This window comes from Ipomoea triloba, chromosome 12, assembly GCF_003576645.1.
Source record: "Ipomoea triloba cultivar NCNSP0323 chromosome 12, ASM357664v1".
NCBI lineage: Eukaryota > Viridiplantae > Streptophyta > Magnoliopsida > Solanales > Convolvulaceae > Ipomoea > Ipomoea triloba.
The window spans coordinates 6,520,610-6,542,769 of NC_044927.1; the positions used below are offsets into that span (position 1 = coordinate 6,520,610).

A 22,160-nucleotide genomic window follows, 5' to 3' on the forward strand; every position below is an offset into this window, starting at 1 on the left:
TTATTGATTATTGATTTCTAATTTATTTATTTTTTTAAAAAAAATTGAATAACAATCAAATTAGTCACTAAACTATACACAAAATGTAATTAGATCATTTAGTTCAAAAAAGGAAGAAAAAATTGCAATTGAATTCCTAAACAGGACAATGAAATTGTGTTTTAAAAAAATATTCTCCGTGTGAAGTAGTGTTAATGTGGTGGTTAACATTTAAAATTTTATTTTTATTTGATCAATTTTTAAAATATAAAACAAACAAACAAATCACAGCCACGTGTCCAAGTCGGAGGCGAATGGGAGGGGTGGTTTTTTTTTTTTTTGTAATATTTTAAAATTAATTTCAAAAGTTTAAAAATAAATGTTAACAGTTACGTCAGTGGTTAACCTAGAGTATAGGCCATGTTTTACTTAATTGTACAAAGTTGGTTTGTTCAGTGAGTCCATTACATATTTTCTTGTGTTGGATAACTCAATTGTATTTTTGCATCTAGTTCAATGACTAATTTGACTTTATTCCCTTTTTAAAAAATTGACAGGCCAATCTGACATGCAATCTAAGGTGGGGTGGAGTGAGTTGAGGTTTTCTCAACACAGTAATTGTTATACCATGGACCACATTGCACGTTGCAAAGTGGACAATGTTAAATTCTTTATTTAACTTAAATTTATTTTTAGGAAATCACCATTTTGATCCTTCAATTGTTTTCCAACTGTAATGTAGTTCCTAATTTTCTATTTAAACCAATTTGATCATCAAATTGTTTAAAATTTTGTTAATTAAACCCTTTTAGGGACCAAATTGATTAAATTTTAAAAATGCAGAAATCATCATTTTTGGTCCCTAAAAAGGTTTAATTGGTGATATTTTAAACAAATAAGGATGAAATTGAAAACTAAAGACTACATTGACAATTGAGAAACAATTGAGGGACAAAAATGGTATTAACTCTTTATTTTTTTATTTTTCTTCTTTTCACAAATAAAATAAGTATAAGAATTATTAAATAGCTTAAATGACACTTATATTGATATATATATTTTTTATTAATGTTTTAAATTAACATACAATTAAATTAAGTCACTATTGTAAGTTTACTTTCAAAATTACTATAAATTTATTTTCACAATATTAATGCAAATACATTGTTATACGGATGGATATCAAATAGGTCTGTTAAGCAAACCTAGCAAGTTTATTTTTACAATATTATGTGTTCATTTTCACAATAAGGATATATCTCAAATAGGTTACAATACTAGTGGTTCATATTTTACAATACTAAAATAGATTTATTTATGAGTTAATTCCAAGAATGGTATGATCCAAAATACAAGAAGAATATGGTATAATATGCCACACCCTGCCCCGCCCCACAACTTGTCAACCCATATTCAGTACCTACAGTTAACAATTTCTGTGCATGTAAACAAATAACTTGATAATTACTGACATAATATTATAGTTACAAGTGCAGAAACTGTCAAAATGTGTCAACTATATAGAAACTAAAGATTGATTTTGAACTAGGGTCTACAATACAAGTTTCTAGTTCATGGTATAATTTGCCAAAAACTCTAGCAATTGCTACCTTGAATACTTACTGATACTCTTTGCTCATATTTTAGTACTCCGTATTTTTTATTTTTTTTTTTGAAGGAAGCTCATATTTTAGTAATTGAAATTATAATTTTATCATGAGTATGAATTGGCATTGAAGTCTCTTTGGTATTAACTGTAAAACCTCTGAAATGAAGCTCATTTTTCCGATGGTGATAATTAAGGTTGTTAAAAGATGGTAATATCCATATTTACAAATTGTTGATTAGTCTTTATGGTGAAATGCTAAAACATAGTCGATAAAGCTTGTTGGTAAAGAGTGAGGAAACATTTTATTGTAATAAGAAAATGAGTCAAACGATCTTCATTATGCCTTGAATGCTTGCAAAGATTTACTAGGGACATCATGTAATCCAAAAATAAAGAGTAAAAATAGAACATAACAAATTCATTTGATTTAGTCATCAATTTGTTAGTAAATCTACTCTACAGTTTACACCACAAAATCTATACACCCATAGCACTCTTTTGTATGTAGGGATTAACTTCATATCAGCCCAACAAAACTAATAATATGAATGGGCGAAGCTTCTGAAAATTCCTCCATTCAACACTGAGCTGTTCTTAGAAGCATTTAAGGTGAAAGCAAAGATATGTAGAGATCAGGTGGCATACAATATGTACTAGAGTTGATAATCATTTTGACTTCAATTTGGTGGCGATTCTTCTCCTATCTCGCCTTTGTTGCTGGAAATAGAAATAAAGCAAGTAGCTAGAAGTTAAAGAAATCCTGACCAAAGTCAACCAAGCAAGGAACAAAAAAGCTGGTTTAATACCTCGAACAGCATCTTCCACCAGAAATCAGATCGAGACTGCAGTAAACGCCATTCCATGGCCATTTCATATTCAATGGTGTTGGGTTGAGAACAGTGAGATGTAGATACAGCTTCTCTCTGATAAATAAATAAATAAATTTCAAAACTCAAACTGAATTTCAATATGAAGGTATTTAATGAGAGAAAGAGGTCTGACCATTTCCCTCTGCATTTGATGTCTAACTCTGTCAATAAAAATATGGCCAGCAAATGATGGTGCACTACTTCTTTCGGATTTGGGAAGTGCTACAATGTCAGCAACAAGTGGCCTGCAAGCATAAGTTACAAATTTTATGCTTTTGCATAAGACCACGGTATAATAAAAATGCAATATTACTCACTCCAATACAGGTCTGTATTTAAGCACATTAAAATAGAAATTCTGTGCAAGAGTGGAGAAAGGTAGGGTAGCATGGTGAACATAAGTTGATCAGCATCGAAACCACATACTGAGTTTTTAAAATACTCTCACCATTACCAAGTGATTGTAAAAGAGTCTGCAGACCAAGCATATGAAGAAGAACACCACACCAATCACTGATCCGATGGCCACAAGGAGATGTGTTTTATTAATCTCAAGGGATAGCCAGCACAAAATGTGTTTTTTAAGCATTGTTTTCCAAAACAGTTTCTCATTTTTCAAACAGAACAAAGGAATTTGGGAAACACTTTTACTTTTTTTCTTTCAAATTTTCAAATACAACACACATAAAATCATCCATAGTCACCATTGTCATTACTTATGAACTTCCACTTCACCTATCTACACCTACCCCACCATCACCACTCTCTACTTACCTATCTCCCCATCACCACCAATATCCCTGCTATCTATATCTATTCACAACTATGACTACATCTATTACCATCTTCTCCAATTTTACAATCCCTTAAATTTTCAAAAAGGGCCTTAATGCAGAGGGAAAAAATGGCAAGAAGGTACTATGACTTTTGTCCCACAATGGTGTACAAGGATTAATAATATTAAATGGACTTAGAAAAGTAGATTTTGATAACGCTAATTTTGTGGAGTTCAGTTCAACATGAGCCCAAAAACCTGAAGAGTTCAATAAAGAACTATTTACAGCATTTTGGCATTACAATATCTAGCCAATCAATCACCGAGTAACATGCATTCCTGATGATCAGAAACAAGAATTAAGTATATGCAAAACCAAACCTTTCATTAGACACCATTAAGCATTTGTTGTTTAACCTTTTGATAACCCTCTCTGCTGCTTCCCTTGTTCTGAAAATAGCCAAAGCTTGCCCTAGGGGGGGAAATAGAAATATATTTAGTAGTAGGAATATTGATATGTTTGCCATTGGCTTTCTATTGATTTAGAGAATGGTGCTAATAGTAAGAATAAGAGAGGCCGAACTTCAAGCCCTCAAGTATTATATACTAAGACACACAAAAAACAAACATAGATGATAACAAGTTAACAACTTCAATTTAGCAGGCAAAAGTAATTTTGTGATTTACAGTAGGCATGTTCTAAAAGGCAAGGAAAGAGTAGAAAAATCATGAGCATTTATATCAAACTTATGCAGGAAAAAAATAATATCATTTAGTGCCCATATATCAAACGAAAATATAGAAATAATATATACCAGAATTAGAGCTTGATGAAGCAGTGCGCTGGAACATTTTAGTTGAGCATTTCTCCTCTAATGCATGCCAAATTATATCCTAGAAAATAGATTATCAGTATTGGAAAAAAAAAGGAGATGGTTTAAGGCATTGAGTGAAAGAAAATTATATATATATATATATATATATATATATATATATATATATATGAAAACTAAGGTGATGTATTGAGGGAAAGAGAGTCAGAGCATCAACTTTAACTGATTTAAAGTTGCCCCAGTATAGCCATGGACTTTGATGGAAATGGCAGAGTCAAGTTTAAACAACTAAACCATTGACAAAGTGTGTGAGAAGCCAAACCTTAGAATGACTTCTCATCCACTTGAATCCTTAAAGTCACTATTATAATCCAATCATGGAATGATTTAAAATTTAAAAAAAGTGTTGCAGTCAACAAGAATAGCTCAAAAGCAAACTTCACGCATTAAAGTTGTGCGGTGTTGACTTATACCTACGACCAATCACAACACCATCTTAGTAAACATGGACTAAATACTCTTATTGAATGGGACCTTAACACTGCACATGGAGAATATTCCCAATTGGTCTCAAACTCCAAACCCAGCTATTAGTCCAATTATTGCTTCTATTCTAAATACATGTTTTTCAATTCCCCACCAATTGCATAGTGCAGAGATTTCCACCATACTTATAAAAAGATTGTTAGGAAGTAAACTCTTGAATGATCATATATAGAATATAAGTATATTTAAGTCAAGTTTACACTGGATGCTTGTATTTAATGGATTCTTGGGTTTTGATTGGTAAAGAAATATAGATAATCAATTCAACTAAACACTCTTAAATGTGCCAAATCAGTTGGGGAATAATCAGAGATTTCAATTGAACTCGGTTGAGAAAACAGGGAGAGAAGTTTTTGTTAGTTAACTAATTTTGTAAAAGTGAAGTTTAATAAGCTAAGGAGCCATTTCCAAACATTTATAATTTGTTAGTATTTTTAGTTTTTACTTCTAAAACATAGACATTTTGATTTACAATCATACACATGTTTAGTAGTTAGTACCATTCTCCAAAGCGCACCAAAAATACTGCCATTAAGGAGATGATGAATGAGAACAAAAAAAAAATTGATTCAATGCATTATTGTTAAGGCAGAGATTCAAGGCGAGGTGTCACCAACCGCCTAGGCGCCAAATAGGCAATGAGAATATACATACATACATACATATATATATATATATATATATATATATATATATATATATATATTTTGAAAACCAAATCAACTTCATTAAAACACCACCAAATCAGAAATACAACATATATATATATATATATATATATATATATATATAAAACATATTCTCAAATCTCAACAATAAATACTACATTATGCAATAATTTAGCATTTCTAGCATGGGTCTTTAAATTTAGCCTTCCTTTAAAGATCCGGTGATGGATCATAATTGGAGTCATTTTCATTCTCAGCCATAACCTGTCATAAAACAAAATAAACAACCGCTAAGGCAAGGTGGGGAATCAGCGTCTAAGGCTCTCAGCTACGTATTAGTAGGGGTATTTTTCTCAAGGCGAGGTGAGCTCGTTAGGCAACCAGTCTCCACCGACTGGACACCTAGGCGACCTTAACAACACTGATTCAATGTTTAGGCCTTTCTCAGAAATGTAGTGGGCATAATTCAATGATTTATTGGAGCAGAGGCTTAACATGAATTATCGATATAGAGTCAACTCCAATTTGGTCTCTTCCTCTACTCCACCAACACACACTGCTTTTTCTCCTTGGAAATCCAATTCAAGCTCAAACTAATTAGCTTGCAGATTCTCATTAAGAAAAACTCATACTATTTTTTTTTTTTTGAACCAGAAAAACTCATAATATAATACTTTGAAATCCTTTTTTTGGGGCAAGCATAAGTCCAAGGGTAAACTACAATTTGCATAAAGATCAAGGTTTAAAAAGGCTTAAATCTAAAAATAGACCCCCAAAAAAAATAAATTAAAATATGTAATATGTTAATTCAAATATATAAGATAATATGCACACACACATGTAATATACACATGCATGAAATAATGCTATTCTCAATTAATAATTATATTAATTATATAATTAACATTTGAGATAATTGTAGAGTTTTAGAATTCTAAACTCTTAGTTTCTTTTCAAATATCATGTGCCTCTTAGTCTTGCGGAGGGCTCAGACTCTGTGCTTCCCTCTCACTCTTTATCCAAGACAACCATAGTAGGATAAAATATTGAAGAACAAGAAGAACAAAAAAAATAAAAATAAAAAAAAAAATAAAAATAAAAAAAGAAAAAACATGTTCTTCCAAGCCCGCACTTGCGTAGCAATAAAGTAGACAGAGAATTCTATCTGGAGAGGCCAAAACTTCGTCTGGAGTGAGCAGTGGAAATTGAGTTGCACAAGCTGTTGGAGTCTAGAGAAGGTGATTGTTTGGTTCATCTCTTCTAATTAGGAGAATTGGACTACTTTTAAACCCTAGTTTTTTACTAATGTGTTTGAGAACGCCTCAAGATAAGCCCCAAGGTGGAGTGCACCCTTGCTACAACACACAGGGCATACACCCTGTGCTTAAGGTTTCTGCCTAAGGGATGAAGCGTGCCCCAACACCTTTTAAAACCATGATAAAGATTAGAGAGCATACTCCCAATCTTTAAACACCAAATGAACAATTTGAAGTGATGCTAATCACCATGAATTTTTATTTAATAATGAAATTTAATAGGGTGTGCATGAAAAGAGGAAATACAACAATTAGATATGGTTAACAATCAAATCTAAAGCAACAATTCACTTTTAATAACTAAATATGGTTAATATGGCAATGCATTACCTCTACTTCTGCTGAGATAAATCCCGGATCCAAATTTTGGAGTAAGACAAGTCTCCCCTGGTCATTTGCAGTTTGCATTCTTTCCTCCCATGACTGGAAATAAGGAAAAATGAAAATAAGCACTATCTGAATAAAACACCATAAGTGCTTTATAACAAGGCATTGATATCAAAGAAACCAATGAAATGAAGCTATTATTGGTTGGGAGGCAACTAGTATATGAAAGAGAGGCAAAACTTAATTGGATATGGCTTACAGAGGGTGAAGTGGTTAACTCCACATAAATATATCCTAGATATTGCTTGTCTTGTGCAACTAAATAGCACCACGTTTTGTTGCCAGCTCATTACAATACTATATTTTTACCGATTTGGAACAGTTTAAATAATTTAAAATTTGTGACCTCAGCATTAGTCATCTTATTGTTGAGAAACATGGGAGGAAATTCAACAGATAAGCATGTATAGAAATATAAAGGGTTGTTGGCATTTCCTGAGTTGGGTTATCTCAGGAGCCTTTTTGTACTAGTGTATATGTGTGTATGCTCTAGTTTTATATATTAAATTCAACACGGTATCAGAGCCTCAATCCAAGACCCTGAATACCTGATTCTATACAGCATGAACAGTAATGTTACTGTTCATTCAAAACCTAGATCCTCAATTTCTTTCTTCTAGTGCAAGTTCCAATAAAATCAGAGGTATCAATTTTCTCTGGACCAGTCGACCACTGCCCACTTTGTCCCACCACAGGTAGCCACTGTACGCCCCACCTCTCCTCAAGCAAGCTCACTATAACACACCAAAACATCAGACCATCTCCAACAATCTTTTCTAGCTAGTCTTTGGCGATAACTTTTTTCTTCTGGGGGTATTCCAACAGCTATATATTGGCTCTTTTTATCAATGACAAGGGTGAAATTTTCAACGGTGAAGTTAGTCATGGTGCTGCTTGACTAGAACCTCTATTGTTCCTAATGCATCTCCCAGTCTAATACTAGTTGGGTCTTCAAGTCAAGTGCAACTAATCACCATTCAGATAATCTTTCCCTTTTCAACCATACTTCCTTCTCAAATTTTCTCCGAATAGTTATTTTTGGCCATGGACTAACAGGTATGCCTACTGGAATAGGAGAGGTTACACCTCTGTCATCTTTGCCTTTGTACTGAGTTGTGTGCATTCCTAAATGTCCTTGTAACTTAATTTCAGTTCATCAACTCTCTCTTATTTGTCTGGTTACCTTTCTTCTGATTATGTGGTAGACTGGTAGTTATAAGGACATTTAGGAATGTACACAACTCAGTACAAGACCAAGAAACAAGAAAGACAATTGGCACGGTATATGTATCAGAAGGATTTACCACAAGTCTTGCCCTACCAACATTGCTTTCACTACTATTGTCTCACTGTCCCAATGATGTAGGAGGTACTATTGGAAATCCAAGAGTGCCCCATGCAAAAGAGAACTGGACTAGTACCAATAAAGCCCAATGCTCAACTTGCAAAGAGCTTGAAAGCGGCACATCAAATCCAAGCTGGATTAGAAATAGCAGTTGTCTTAAGTTGGAGCCCCGAAGTCATCATTACAACCGATGCCCTCACTTTGGCATACATTTGAGTATTCAATACATCTTTTGAGAGATTTCTTTCCTTATGATCATTCTTGAAGTTAAAGCGTATGTTAGACTTTTTTTATTATTCGCTTTGTGATACATTACCTAGAAATCAGCATTATAGAAGTTAAAAGAGAAGTAGAACAGTAGTACATTAAACTTCTGTCAAAATAAAGCAAGAGGAGAAACACTCACAAGCTCCTTGAACCATGTGACTGGCTCCTGCAATGAAAAAGGAAATATCGATAAGAACAAGAATTTATCTATACAAAACCATAGTTGCAGTTGCACAAACAAAAACAAGGCAATAAGACAAAATAAATTTACAATGTCCAAGGGAGATATACATCAAGTCAAACACAGTAGACAATTGACAAACGAAATACCAAATTGTCTACAACCCGTCCTTAGCTAATGTCAAAAAGTCCTAAATCTAAAAGCATTAACCATCACCATTAGAATACACAACTCTCACACAAAGAGGAAAATATACTGTGAAGGAAAATCAGAACCCATCAGAGAGACAAAATACTCTTGGTCCCTTGTTATATGACATCCGCTACAATGTGAAATTTGACTCAAATTATTTACAATTCAATTTTTTGTACTCCGTAATATTTAATTTAGTATTAGCTAATAAAATTTATATATTTAAAAACTACATTGAAAATTCTATTAAACACAAAAAAGTTAAATTGAAAACTTATAAAGAAATAAAGAAAATTTTAAAAAAACTAAGCCAAAAAATTTTTGATTTGACCAATCATTAATATGCAAGTCATTTAAGTCCTATTTATGTTTGGCATTGTTTCTACAAAAACAAATAAAATGTCACTTCAGCCAAAGACCTTGTGGTCAAGTGGCACCCGGTGTCCCGATTAACACTCTCACATGGATGATGGGAGTGGGTTCGAGCCTCAGTGGAGGCACCTGTTGACTCGTTGTGCTTCAGTAGGTTGAGAAAGTAGCTATGAACAGTTACTACATTGTAACAGAGTCAGTAGTACTCAAAAAAAAAATGTCACTTCCATTCCAATTTTACCCCTCCAATCTAGAAAGGTAGAGGGTAAATTAGAACAAGTAAATAACTAATCTAATAAGAAAAAAGGGTAAATTGAAAAAAGTAAAAAAGTAGTGTATAAATTATGAAATTAAGAAATATTTTGGAATGGACTAACGGCGCATTTAGGAATGGTGAGATTAGAGTGGTTAGAATGGAGGTAATAACCACTCCAATCAAAGAGTTCCCATTTGAATGTCTCTTTGAAGAGCAGTTGGAGTGGTGGACTACTCCAACCTTTCCAATTGCTCTTCCAAACAACCCCTGAAAAGGAAAGTAGAACCAATAAAATGGGACAGAAAGAATGTCTTAAAATTAGAAAGCAAAATAATAAAATAAAATATTTTTGTCAACACACCAAATGAAATTAGTTCTAAAAATATAAGATTTTCAAAATTTGATTTGCCTCCTTGGTGAGAAAAGTACGTTCCCAACCAAACCCCAAAATAAGTATGCTCCATTTGGAGTGAGGTGAGGCATATTCCATTTAATCAATCACTTATTACCATAGAAATAGAACATCCAAGAATTTAGGAAATAATAAAGTTACAAAAGTTGAAATGTCAATGACGACATTCCAAAGAATGCATGTGCACACCTAATCCCATTTCAATGGGATAGCTAGAAGGTAGCTATGAGCTCTACACTAATATTAATGTTGTTTTGGATTCAATGACACAAATTACTACCAATGACTACAAGATGTATAAGCAATTATTACAACTTTCCATTTATGCTATGATTTAGGGCGTTGAATGTGCATAAGCCCTAACCATGAACCTAGTCATGGTGAGAGTGGGTTTGGCGCAGTGCTTATAACTTGTATACAAATATAAAACCTTACTACAATGTTTTGATATAGAATAATCATAAATACCCTTGTTATTGCACATACAGATTGATTTGAGATTGTCAATTAACACATAAAGATAATGCCCCCACTTAGCACACTATCTTGACGGTTAGAGCTCACCAATTGTAACTAAATTTAGATTTAGATGTGCGCACCTAAATTTGCAAATGAGTGCTTCCTTTTCGCTTTAATCTCATGTACCACAAATTAGTGGAAGGGATGTTACGAACTTATAATCATAACACCCCAAAGGAATGATGTTCAAGTAGTTCATTACACCATTTTGCCAAGCAAAGTGGAATCAAGAGAAGACATGAAGTATCAATTAGCTCCACTTGATCAAATGAAAGAGATCACAAAATCAAGAGGTGGTTACCACCATAGAACATTACTTCACAATTCCAAGATGTGCAAGCTCTAATACCAATTGTGACAGCCAATGGATTACACAAACTAAAGACACAAAATAGCAACTCACTTTGTGCTCATAGCCACATACCAAATAGCCAATGTTGTAAATGAGTCATAAATACCTTCTATATTTTTTGCCTCAATCTCTTAATCCTTGAAAATGGAACAAATTATATTACTAACATTTAGGTGGTAAATGGTCATGATCAATTAACTGAACTAAATAGGTCAGGGAAAAAAAAAAACAAAACAAAAAAATCAAGCTAAATTCATGAGGAAGTTAGAGTCGGGGGGCCATAATAGTTGTGGTTATATATATATAAGATATAAGAAAATAGAAGAAAACAAGAATAGAAAGGATCATGTCCAATAACTCTCTCAAAGGAATGTTACAAACTTAATATCACTAGACCCCAAAGGAACATTGTTCATAACACTGTTTGAATATTAGGAAACCTTTATTGAATATTAGGAAACTCCTGTAGGGTGGACTTAGTTTCATATTCCTATTAGTATATATATAGGTACTTAGGAACATAGAGAATAACCTATTGTACTCTTTCATTATAATATATTCATATATTCTATTATTCTCTGGTTTTCTTACATATTTTGCTTCCGCCTAACTGGCGGGTGGTTGTTAATCTCCACCCGCCATGTCTTTCAATCCCTCAATTTCAACAAACACCATTTTGTCAGTCAAAGTGGACTCAAGAAGGTGATACCATCACAGTACATAGGTCCACTTGATCAAATGATAACTGCAAAGTCAATGTAATAACTACCTAGAACTTTGTACCACAATTTCTTGCCCACAACCATGAAACAAGAGTTATCAAGCATTTTGTTTGTGAACGGTCATGCACAATCGAATGAAAATTTTTCAAATTAGATTAGATAAATGAATCGGGAAAAAAAATAAAAATAAAAATAAAAAAAGGTTTTAAAGGGAGGTGTTGAGTTGACAAAGCTAGAAGAGGTTGGCTTAGTGGTTATGGTAACATATAAGACCAAAATAGGGAAGAAATCAAGAATGCAATGGGGCAAAGACACTTACCTTCAATAATGTGCATGTCTATTTTTATTGTGCTTAGCAAAAGGAACGTACATGCCTAACTTATAAAACTCTTGCAATAGGCTTTGTGTGGTAGGTATGGTGTACTTATCAAGTGCTTGCCTTCAACCACGGTATCAAGGACACACGCCTCGAAACCTCCTCAAGAACAAAGGTGAGTTCATCTCTTAGCATGAGAAACCTTCATTACATCATTTTATTCCATTTTCTCCATCACTTATTTATGCCCGTGATCAATTTAAAACTTGCAATTCCTCATCTCACATATCAAGTAAATTAAACTTTCACAACAAAATGATGCATAGGCACAACTTACGGCAACATGTCTTGGAGTCGCTTCAAAGCTCTTGCCTTCAAACTCTTGATTTTTATTTGTATAAGCATCCCCCAAAGGTAGTGCGTTGCTATTAGATAGCTTGTTTGGTTTCCCTGACGATTTTGCTTTTGGAAGACCCTCATCCAATCCACTGGAAGATTTTAGAGCTATAGCCCTTTCTTTAAAAGAATTGGTGGCATTCAATGAAGCTTTGGTAGCATGCTCTCCATGCTTAATACTACGTTTTTGAACATTACTTTTCCCATCTTCGGATACCTTATCAAAAGTATCAAATTTTGCCTTCTTTGAAGTTCTCTCTTCTACAACAATAGATTCTTTTTCAGATTTATTATCTTTGCCCATCTCACGAGAATGTTTAACATGTCCAGCCTTTGTTTGTGTTGTTACTGCTGCAGGAGGGGCACTTTTAACCAAAGATTTTCTGTCATAAGGGCCAGAAATTTTACTGTTTGAATTATTGTCCAACCTGGCAGAACTTTTAGAAACAGAAGAATTGACAGCTTTTGGCAGAACTTTGTCCTCATTTTCTCCATACCAAGCATTAGGTTCCTGAACATTACTTTTATTCTTATCTTCAGATATTTTAGTAGAGATATCAATCTTGGCCTTCTTTGAAGGCCTATCTACTAAATACTTTGCAGATTTTACATCCTTGCCCAGCCCACAAGGATCCTTGAGAGCTTTAGTTGTCACTTTGTTGTCTTCTATTGGCTCCACAGCTATAGACTTTGTTTTATTTAGTGAACCTAGCTCACTTGATAAAACATTTTGATCTCCATGCTTTACTTCTCGTCCATTTTTCTTCAAAACTATACCGCTTGAATTCCCATCACCCTTTCCAATTTTCAAATCACTAGATGACTTCTGCCTATTTACCATCACATTAGCACACTTATCTTCTTTCTGATCAGAAGGAAGTTTGAGAACATCACTGGCCATTTCACTCTCATTTCTGTTAAATACAAACTTAACTGTACCAACAATGCAAAACACAGCATACATAAGATTTTAATCTATCAGAATTATTGCACTTTGATTGGTGACTTTTGTAAATCTTGTCCTCAGTTGTGCCACATTTTTTGCGGTTTTAGTACTTTGTCCTAACGTTAGTCATTTGACTCTATTATAGTCATGGTTATCAGGGCAGCAAGATGTTGCCGACCGCCGAGTCGATGCTTAGCCGATGTATATTATATATATATATATATATATATGCGAAAAGGGTTCAAATAAGCCCCTAAACTTTATTTGAAAAGTCAATTAGGTCCCTAAACTTTTAAAAAGTGCAATTACACCCTTTAACATGTTATATCGGGGCAATGAAGTCCAAGAGCCGGTAATTGACCTGCTATTACAGGTCATTCCCATTCCGGCATCATCTCAGGCGAGAGTCCGACTGTCGTCGGTCGCAATCTCTGGCGGAAGGCGACTACACCAGTGGTCGCCTTCTCCTGGAGAGGCGACTAGATCGGTCGGAACCGTCGCCGATCACAATCTCTGGCGGAAGGTGAGAAGACCAGTGGTCGCCTTCTCCTGAAGAAGCGACCAAATCTGGTCGCCCTCCATGGAAGGCGACCACTGGTGTAGTCGCCTTCCGCCGGAGAATGTGATCGGTGACAGCCAGACTCTCACCTGAGATGATGCCGGAATGGGAATGACCTGTAATAGCAGGTCAATTACCGGCTATTGGACTTCATTGCCTCCGTATAACATGTTAAAGCGTGTAATTGCACTTTTTAAAAGTTTAGGGACCTAATTGACTTTTCAGATAAAGTTTAGGGGCTTATTTGACCATTTTTCATATGTATATATATATATAAAGAAAAAAAGAAAAAAGGAGCGGCAACTCTGCAGAATTAGCGAAGAAGGAACGGCTAAGAAGAAAGAAAGAAGAAAGAATGGCAGTCGGATATTTGAGAAGGAAAGAGTGCAACGCGACGGCTGTGGTCGGCGAGCTGGAAGTCGACGGCGACGGTGGCCGGCAGAGCAAAAGTCGACAACGCCGGTGGAGTTGAATGTGATCATTGCGATGCGAGTATGCGACAGAAACAAAGCTTGAATGTTGCGATGTTCCGAGGCTACGAAGGGTTTTAATCCCCTTTTTTCTTTTTAATAATTCCGGTCGACCCTATTTGAACCCGGATCAAAGCTGGGATAGGCCTGAGCTTGCCTTGCCCATTTTAGGTGAGGCGAACTCATCAGGAGTCCGGTCTCCACTGACCGGACACCTTGATAGCCATGATTATATATGCTAGAAACCCTAATTTTAAGGGGTAATAAGATAAAAACATAATTCCTCTCTTATTCCCACATATACAACAAAACAGATCAAGACCCATCATTGTACCGTCATACAACCAATGAAAAACATATATCTTTCAACCAACTCGCTTATCCTTCGATTATGTATGTTCAAAGTTCATTTCTCCATTAACAACCTTCATGTCCATCGTTCAAAGTTCATTTCTCCATTAACAACCTTCATCTCCATTAACCATAGCTCTATCACCACATAAAGACTTTCCACCACCAACTTTACTCTCGCTTTCACCAACCTAATCCCCCTTCCCCCTTGACCCTCTAAGCCATATACCTTGCTTCACTCCCTCTTTAACATCTCCTCAACCTATTCACCTCAACATTTGTGGTGAACCTCATTTCCTTCTTGTTCAATCCCACTAGAACAAACAACCCTAATAAATCCAACTAGAAAGACATTGAAATTATATGGATTTCAAAGCGTTTGCAATCCTTATCGAACTCCTAAGGAATTGTTGTTCAGCTCTCTAATATAGTTGTGATGATGACTTATTTAACCAAGGTAGCTTCATCAATTCCTCGATGCTTAGTCTTATTATTGAGTAAGGATCAAGTAGCCACTAAATTATGCTCCGACCAGCTTTGAAATCCAATTTTGGAACTAAAACACTTAGCTTAGTATTGCAAAACACATGTTTGATAAATGGAAGGCACCTCACAATAAAGACTAATAGAATGACAGAAGAGAACTGCTTTGCACTATTGCGATGTCATAACCTTTTCTAATCATCACCTCCTAGGTGAGGTGAAGTATTGCAATGTCGAGGCCATTTTGGAGTCAAAGTCAAAGATCTAGATCTACTTTCCTTGTCAAGGAAGGGGTTACGGATGCACAAGGGGTGACACCATTCTAGCGGAATAAATGTAGGTGGAAGCAAGCAAGTGAAATAATACTTGACAACTAAGAGGGAGAAACGACCATAATAGGTGAGCTTGGAGAATAGCTTACTACTATGAGCAAGCTCCATGAAGAGGTAAATCATGGTCTTAGTTGCCACGACTTCGAGGAGTTTTAGGATGTCCAAGTGGTGGTTTAGCCATCACACAACATAGATCTCTCATGGTCATGGATTATAAAAGCTAGCCAGGGGAGAATCATTGTTTTTACCTTCATACCCTTAAAATTAGGGTTTCTGGCAAAAGTAACTAAGGTAAACAACTAGTGTTAGGGTAAAAGTCTAAAACCGCAAAAAAGGCCACAACTGAGAATGAGATTTACACTACAAAACCAATCATGGAATAAAACCACTATTTACACACAACTTATAGACTAAAAGTGCAATATTCCCTACTATTAAGCTATTGCAAATAAGACAAAATGAGAACCCTAAAAGCCTTAGACACATACCTTCCAAGCCACCAACTTTGTTGCCTATCATATCCAATGTACATCTTCCAACATCAAATACCCGGTAAAATACAAAATCAGCATTCTTAAGATCTTCTTCAGAATGTTTACGATTTCTGCTATCCTTTGAAATACAAAGGACATTGCATTTTCCAGCAATTGCTTCCTGATGTAATTCACAAAAATTCAGTAATCAATATTCATAGCCCAAAAGATAGATGAATTGTTCAAAACATCTACTGTACACATCTTACATGAAAACATTCCTTAGAGACTGAACACAATCACACATTACATGTAGGATAATCATCAGGGGCAAATTTTATAACCAATCAAGCAAGCGCAATTGAATTTCTCTGGTTGTGTGTGTAAATGATATTATTATGAAATGGGATGATACTGAAGGCAGAAACCAACTAAAGCAAGATTTACTTCAACATTTCCAGACAGAGAATAAGGGAAAGATGAAGTATTTTTTTGATCTTGAGGCTGCATAATAAATGCATGGCACATGCAACCTTTGAAGAACATATACTTCCAAACTTCCCGACCAAGATGTATTCTCCATATATGCTTGAGGAAACAGCAGATTCTAGAGCTGCTGGCACACTTATAAATCCAAATCCTGTGCTTTCACCAAAAAGGCAGAACTCTTATCTGATCTAGAAAAATACCAGTGATAGTTGGGAGGTAGAATTATCTCATCGTAACCTATCTTGGAATATATTTTGCAATGCAAATTGTGAGCCAGTTAATCATTCTCGTCTGTCACTAGAATGAGATAGTTCGCATTATTAATACATGCATTACTAGATCATCAAGAAAAGACCTACTTTGATGTATGAATAGAAATGACATGCACAAGTCTCATGGATAGACAATCAACATATAGTCACTACGTTGGAAAAGTAAGAAGCAGAATGCAGTTGCAGAACTAATGTAGAAGCTGAATACAGATTGATGGCCTAGGGACTCGGAACAAGTGAGCTGATTTGATTGAAACATCTACTCACCAATGGCCAGTTCATTCAAGGGGAAAAAATGAAAATGGTTTACAAAATTTGTTTCCAAATGTCAAGTGTTCAGAGACAATACAACTTCAATTAAAAGCAAATACACAATAATGGGTATATAACTAATTGAAAATTTGAAAACAATAATAACAAAAATTTCCAACTTCAAAATAGTAGTAACCTCCCCACCTCCAAAAGACCAAAATTATATGGTCCCTCCAATAAATTTTATAATATTATCCTAATGGAGACTTTTTGTCCACTTTCCAATTAAAGGGACCATTACTTTCCAAATTGGTATGAAATACCACTATAGTGTAGGGGCTGAAATCAAAATTAGTTCAGCATTTAAAACAATCACCCCCCACCCCCAAAAAAAAATCCAAAGAATGGATTATCTTTACTTTAAGAATAACTACAATGAAATTTTTATTAATCAAACAAAGTTTTTATTTGCAAACCACTCATAAGTGCCACAGTAGGGATGAGTTACAAAAGGGGTGGAAATGTGGAATAAGAATAAGGTTGACTGGGTTGCAAAGGAATGTCATAATTGATAGTTGTACTTTTGAGATTAAAATTAAAAAAATAATAAAATAATAAAAAAAATAAAAAAATGCATCTAACATTTTACATGATTTTTGGGGTACAAAGCATTTTTACAAATACAAGCATAAAAAATAAAATAAAATAAAAATAAAAATAAAGAAGTTTTCCAAGAATCAATTTACATTTCCAGTAAAATTAAAACCATAATTTTATGCAAAAATGTTTTGTCCCTGCATTACACAAAGTGGATAGGCCACAAGTTTGAATGTTTTCACCTATCAAACTCATATGTGACAATGATCAAGTAGTTTTAACTTTACATCCAGTATATTCTTTCACGATAGAAATTAACATTAACATACAAGTATTAATTGCAACTTTCAAAGACACATCATTTGTTAGTTAAAATGATCAATTGGCAAATCACCAAATCTCTTCACCAGAAACTCTTCATAGATGCAGGGTTAGCAAAAAATATCTATTCAAAGTTGGACTGTTAGAGACCAATTATTTGCACACTCCAACATGATGGAGACTATTTAAATCTGTAGATATGTTATGGGCAAGTGATAAACACATTAGTTGGTTCTAAAGTGTCTCTTACTATTCCAACTATGTTGCTCTTAGGTATCCCTGGTATGCTAGAATAAAATTATGTATAGAATAAAATGATGAATGGGAATGAATATTCTTAACAACATATTACATTAGTACATTTTAGAATTAGAATGAAATGAAAAATTATTCTGTTCCTATATGCTCTCTAGTAGGAGAAAAAAAATGTTGTAAATTAAGATGGCTCAATGATCCAACTTTATTGGAGAGAAACACCCATTACTACATACAACACAAACAAAAAAAAAATTAAAAAAAAATTAAAATAAATCCACAATTGCATAAACTAATAGTTGAAAAGAGTAGATATGAATGGGGTAAGAAAAAAATAGGTCATCATTTTGACTGATGAGTAACCCAATGTTAGAAGAGAGACACCCATGAGTACTAAACAAAGAGATTCTTGTATAATTGCATTAACTAGCAGCGAAGAAAACATATATGAATGAAAAAACAAAATGAGAGAATCATAACAGAATAACAACCTAAAAAAAACTTTTATAATATCTTGGAATGTGAAATGTAGTAATTTATTCTTAGGTGACAAAGTTATTAGAGTTTAGGACCTCTACAAATAAGATACAAGACAGAATATAGCCAAACCAACAACTCTATCTATCCTTTATGTTCGTAATCTGGGTGAATAATATAGTTTCAGAAAAAGATGGGGGAGAAAATGGTAGTAGAAAAAAAAATGTTACAAGTTAAAAAGTAACCCATGAATTGAGAAACTGTGGTTAAAAATAAGTTAAGAAGTGCCTTCAATGTCCGGTCAAGTGCAAAAAATAGTTAGATTTCCTTAGGTGACTAAACTATTAGGACTAACTAAAATACGAGTGTGAGAAAACAGATGGAAAGATAGTTCAGAATAAGAGTAGACCAAGAGTAAAAATAATGTAGAGCATAAAAGCACTCAAAATAATCAATTACCAGAGGGTTGACATTTGAGAGACCAATCCCTTCACCCGAGGCAAGAAATATTTCATTCACCATAACCTTTTCATCCTTGAGATGATACATAATCTCTGAAGGTCGAAAAAACCACTGAACCTTTACTTTCTTGGACTTATCTCCATTTTCCCATATTTTGATAAGCTTCCCAATGTAAGGTTCACCTCCACTCTTCGTGTGCATATACACACAATCATAAAGTGCATACTGAACTCCATCATATGTAAAAGATTCATAAAACTGAACCTCTTTTCGCTTTCCGCCAACTCCTCTCTTTTTACCCCACATAAACTCAAGATCTTCAAATTTGTTGATACATGTTGAAGAGTCCAAGGGAGTAGCTTCAACTGAAGATGCCATGCTGTTCACCACATATAGTCAACAAGTTTAGACTTGGAAGTGCATCAAATGTACACTGCTTTAAATTCAAGAGTAACCATACAGAAGTTATCAAAGATACAGAATATAAATAAAGAGAAATCTAGCCATCAGAAACAAGTTTCAACCACCATATCCTTATCAATCCTTCTCTCTTTTATTTCCTTTACTGTAGTTTTCCTTTACATAATGTTCCTTTAAGTAAAGATGTCAACCAAAAAACAAAATCAAGGCAATATACAGCAATATATAATTAAAAGGAACCAAGGGGTGCCAAACATATTACAGCGTCAAAAAACAAGAAACACGGCATTATACAGCATATCTATTTAAGTTTGTGCCTATCTGAAAAATCAACTAAAGATAAAGCATGGTTAGGCAATTCCCATTATGATCTAAAGGAAAGTTACCACAAACAGGCCTTTGAATTTATCCAAAGGCATATCTCTTATCCTTACTAAGGAGATATAACCCATTATTTATCTCCTATTCTCCTTAACACCTTGTTCATAAATAGTTGGGAAAAAATAGCATGTCCAATTGTGTCCCCAGACTAGGGAATTTCATTTCTACATAAATGGTCCTCTGTTGAGCACCGGTCACATCTATTTTACATTAGGTAAGGCATTAACATTGATAAAAAAAAAATTGGGAAGCAATATGCCTTGCCTTGATACTGAATTGATGAAGAACACAATGATTACAGGTCCCAAAGCAGTAACTAATAAAAAAAAATAGAGAGAGAGAGAGAGAGAGAATTCCCAATTCCGTCCTCAAACATGACAATTTCTACATAAATGATCCATTGTCAAACATGGGCCGTTGATTTCATATTAGGTAGAACATTAACATTGATGCAGAGCATTGCCTTAAACCAGATTAACATAAACCATAGAGATTACAGAACACCACGAAGCAACTTGGATAAGATGGGAAGTAATAAAAAGAAGAACAGTAGAGAAGGCCGCATATCACTTTGATCATTTAGCCAAACTCAACTGGCCACTCATGCATTCCCCAATTCCATAGAGCTATTAAATAGAATAAATTTACAAAAGAAGAATTAGGGAGAACAAAACGAACCTTGAGCGTAAGAAGTGATCGGCGATAGGGAGCCAGAAGAAGAAAACAGGAAGTGAAGGCCAGGAAGCGAGGAGTGAAGAAATCGTCTGGGTCCGCCTCTGTAACTCTGTTCGCGTCTGGGCAGATAGGGTTTCGTCTCGGTCGAATCTCGGAAAATTAAAATACAGTAGTTAACTAGTTATATTTATAAGGAAAATGATAGTTAATAAAGTTTTTTTAGAGTAATAGTTAATAAAGTTTTTGCACGAAGTATTCTACTTTTGAAAATTTGATACCCATAAATTATTTTAGGACGTATTTGGTAAACCGAAAAATAATTTCGCCGGGTTTTTGGTGTTTGGCAACATCTGAAAAATATGGTCAACGGAAAACATCTTCCGTTAACAACAATTCGGAAGTCATTTTCCGGGAATGGAAAATGGCTTCTTGCGACCTTTTTTTGAAAAAATATATATATATTTCTAATTTCTAATAAATATTATTAGTTTATATATTTTTATATTTTAAATAAAATAATAAAAATATATAATTATACATTTCTACTCATTTTCCGTAAAATGAACCAAACACACACAGACAGTTTTCAGTATATCCAAACACCAAAAATGAACTCATTTTCCGGAAAATGACTCATTTTCCATAAAACATCATTTTCCATAATGACTCATTTTCCATAAGTCATTTTCCTGCTTTCCAAACACACCCTTAGAGAAATTAACTCATACAACATTTGCAGGGAGAAAGCTCAAAGACCATAAGACAAAGGGCTTGTTTGGTTAGTGACGGATCCGCCAACTTTTGACTTTTTGACCGAGTCAAAACGCCAAAGTAAATGTTTGGTTAGCAGCGGTTCGAAGCAGCAGATTGCTCCAAACCACTGAAAACTCAAACGCTGTTTGAGCTTGGCGTTTTATGAAAAATATAATTTTTTCCAAAACGCCCTCATACATAACAATTAAAAAAAAATTAACTGAGTAGCGCCAAAAGGCACTACGGCTTCCTTGCGAGAAGCCTGATGGGCTTTTCCCTTAAGAGGATGAGCAGTGCTCCTCTTCCATATAATATCGATGTGGGATAAAAATCCCACATCATTTACAAGGGGTGGCTCCCCTTTGTCTTTTCTTTTTTTATTTTTGTTATAATTTATTTTTGTTTTGTAATATTATTATTATTATTGTTGTTGTTGTTATTGTAAATTTTATTTTATATAATAATAATAATAATAATATGAATGTCCTTTTAGGTCATTTTACATATTAACCGCTAATCTAAACAGCTAATTTAACCAAACATCTTTTTACAAACCGCTAATACAATCCGTTGGTCAAACCCGCTAATACAATCCGCTATTTGATAACCGCTAACTTCTAACCGCTGATAACCAAACAAGCCCAAAGCAAGATTGATCTTTCATTCCTCATCATCAGTGGCCTTTTACAAGGGAAGTACACAAATATATAATAGCTTACAACATGAATACTAATACTAAATACGACCTTTATAACAGTTACAACATAATGGTCACAATAAGTATACTTTTTAACACTCTCCCTTTGACATTATTTATTCACAATCTTGCTTCGTCAAAAACTTGCTAGGAAAACCATGTGGGAAAAAACCTAGACAAAAC

The 22,160-nt window shown here is 34.3% G+C and overlaps 1 protein-coding gene across 2 annotated transcripts; it reads right to left on the bottom strand.

Annotated features, from left to right (window-relative positions):
* Nucleotides 1–1,907: 1,907 nt before the first annotated feature.
* Nucleotides 1,908–20,669, bottom strand: LOC115998771 (protein ANTI-SILENCING 1). Of its 2 annotated transcripts, XM_031238426.1 has the most exons (11): nt 20,531–20,669; nt 19,049–19,430; nt 15,942–16,107; nt 12,254–13,245; nt 8,734–8,760; nt 6,926–7,018; nt 4,048–4,126; nt 3,614–3,704; nt 2,591–2,702; nt 2,395–2,511; nt 1,908–2,305 (listed from the first exon to the last, which is right to left on the bottom strand). In XM_031238426.1, the coding sequence occupies exons 2-11, from the start codon at nt 19,427–19,429 to the stop codon at nt 2,255–2,257; spliced, it is 2,109 nt and encodes a 702-aa protein (XP_031094286.1). In that variant the 5' UTR covers nt 19,430; nt 20,531–20,669; the 3' UTR covers nt 1,908–2,254. The 2 variants fall into 2 exon arrangements, with proteins under 2 accessions (XP_031094286.1, XP_031094287.1); XM_031238427.1 differs by lacking the exons at nt 1,908–2,305; nt 2,395–2,511; nt 2,591–2,702; nt 3,614–3,704; nt 4,048–4,126 and adding an exon at nt 5,449–5,543.
* Between the last annotated feature and the right edge of the window lie 1,491 nt (nt 20,670–22,160).

What these genes read in the sequence shown, in the direction of transcription:
- LOC115998771 (XM_031238426.1), bottom strand. Translation starts at nt 19,429, where the DNA reads ATGGCATCTTCAGTTGAAGCTACTCCCTTGGACTCTTCAACATGTATC. An exon ending in CGACTCCAAGACATGTTGCC is followed by an intron (nt 8,761 to 12,253) that starts GTAAGTTGTGCC and finishes TTTTCATTGCAG; the next exon opens with GAGCCAGTCACATGGTTCAA. An exon ending in TTCATCAAGCTCTAATTCTG is followed by an intron (nt 3,705 to 4,047) that starts GTATATATTATT and finishes TTCCCCCCCTAG; the next exon opens with GGCAAGCTTTGGCTATTTTC.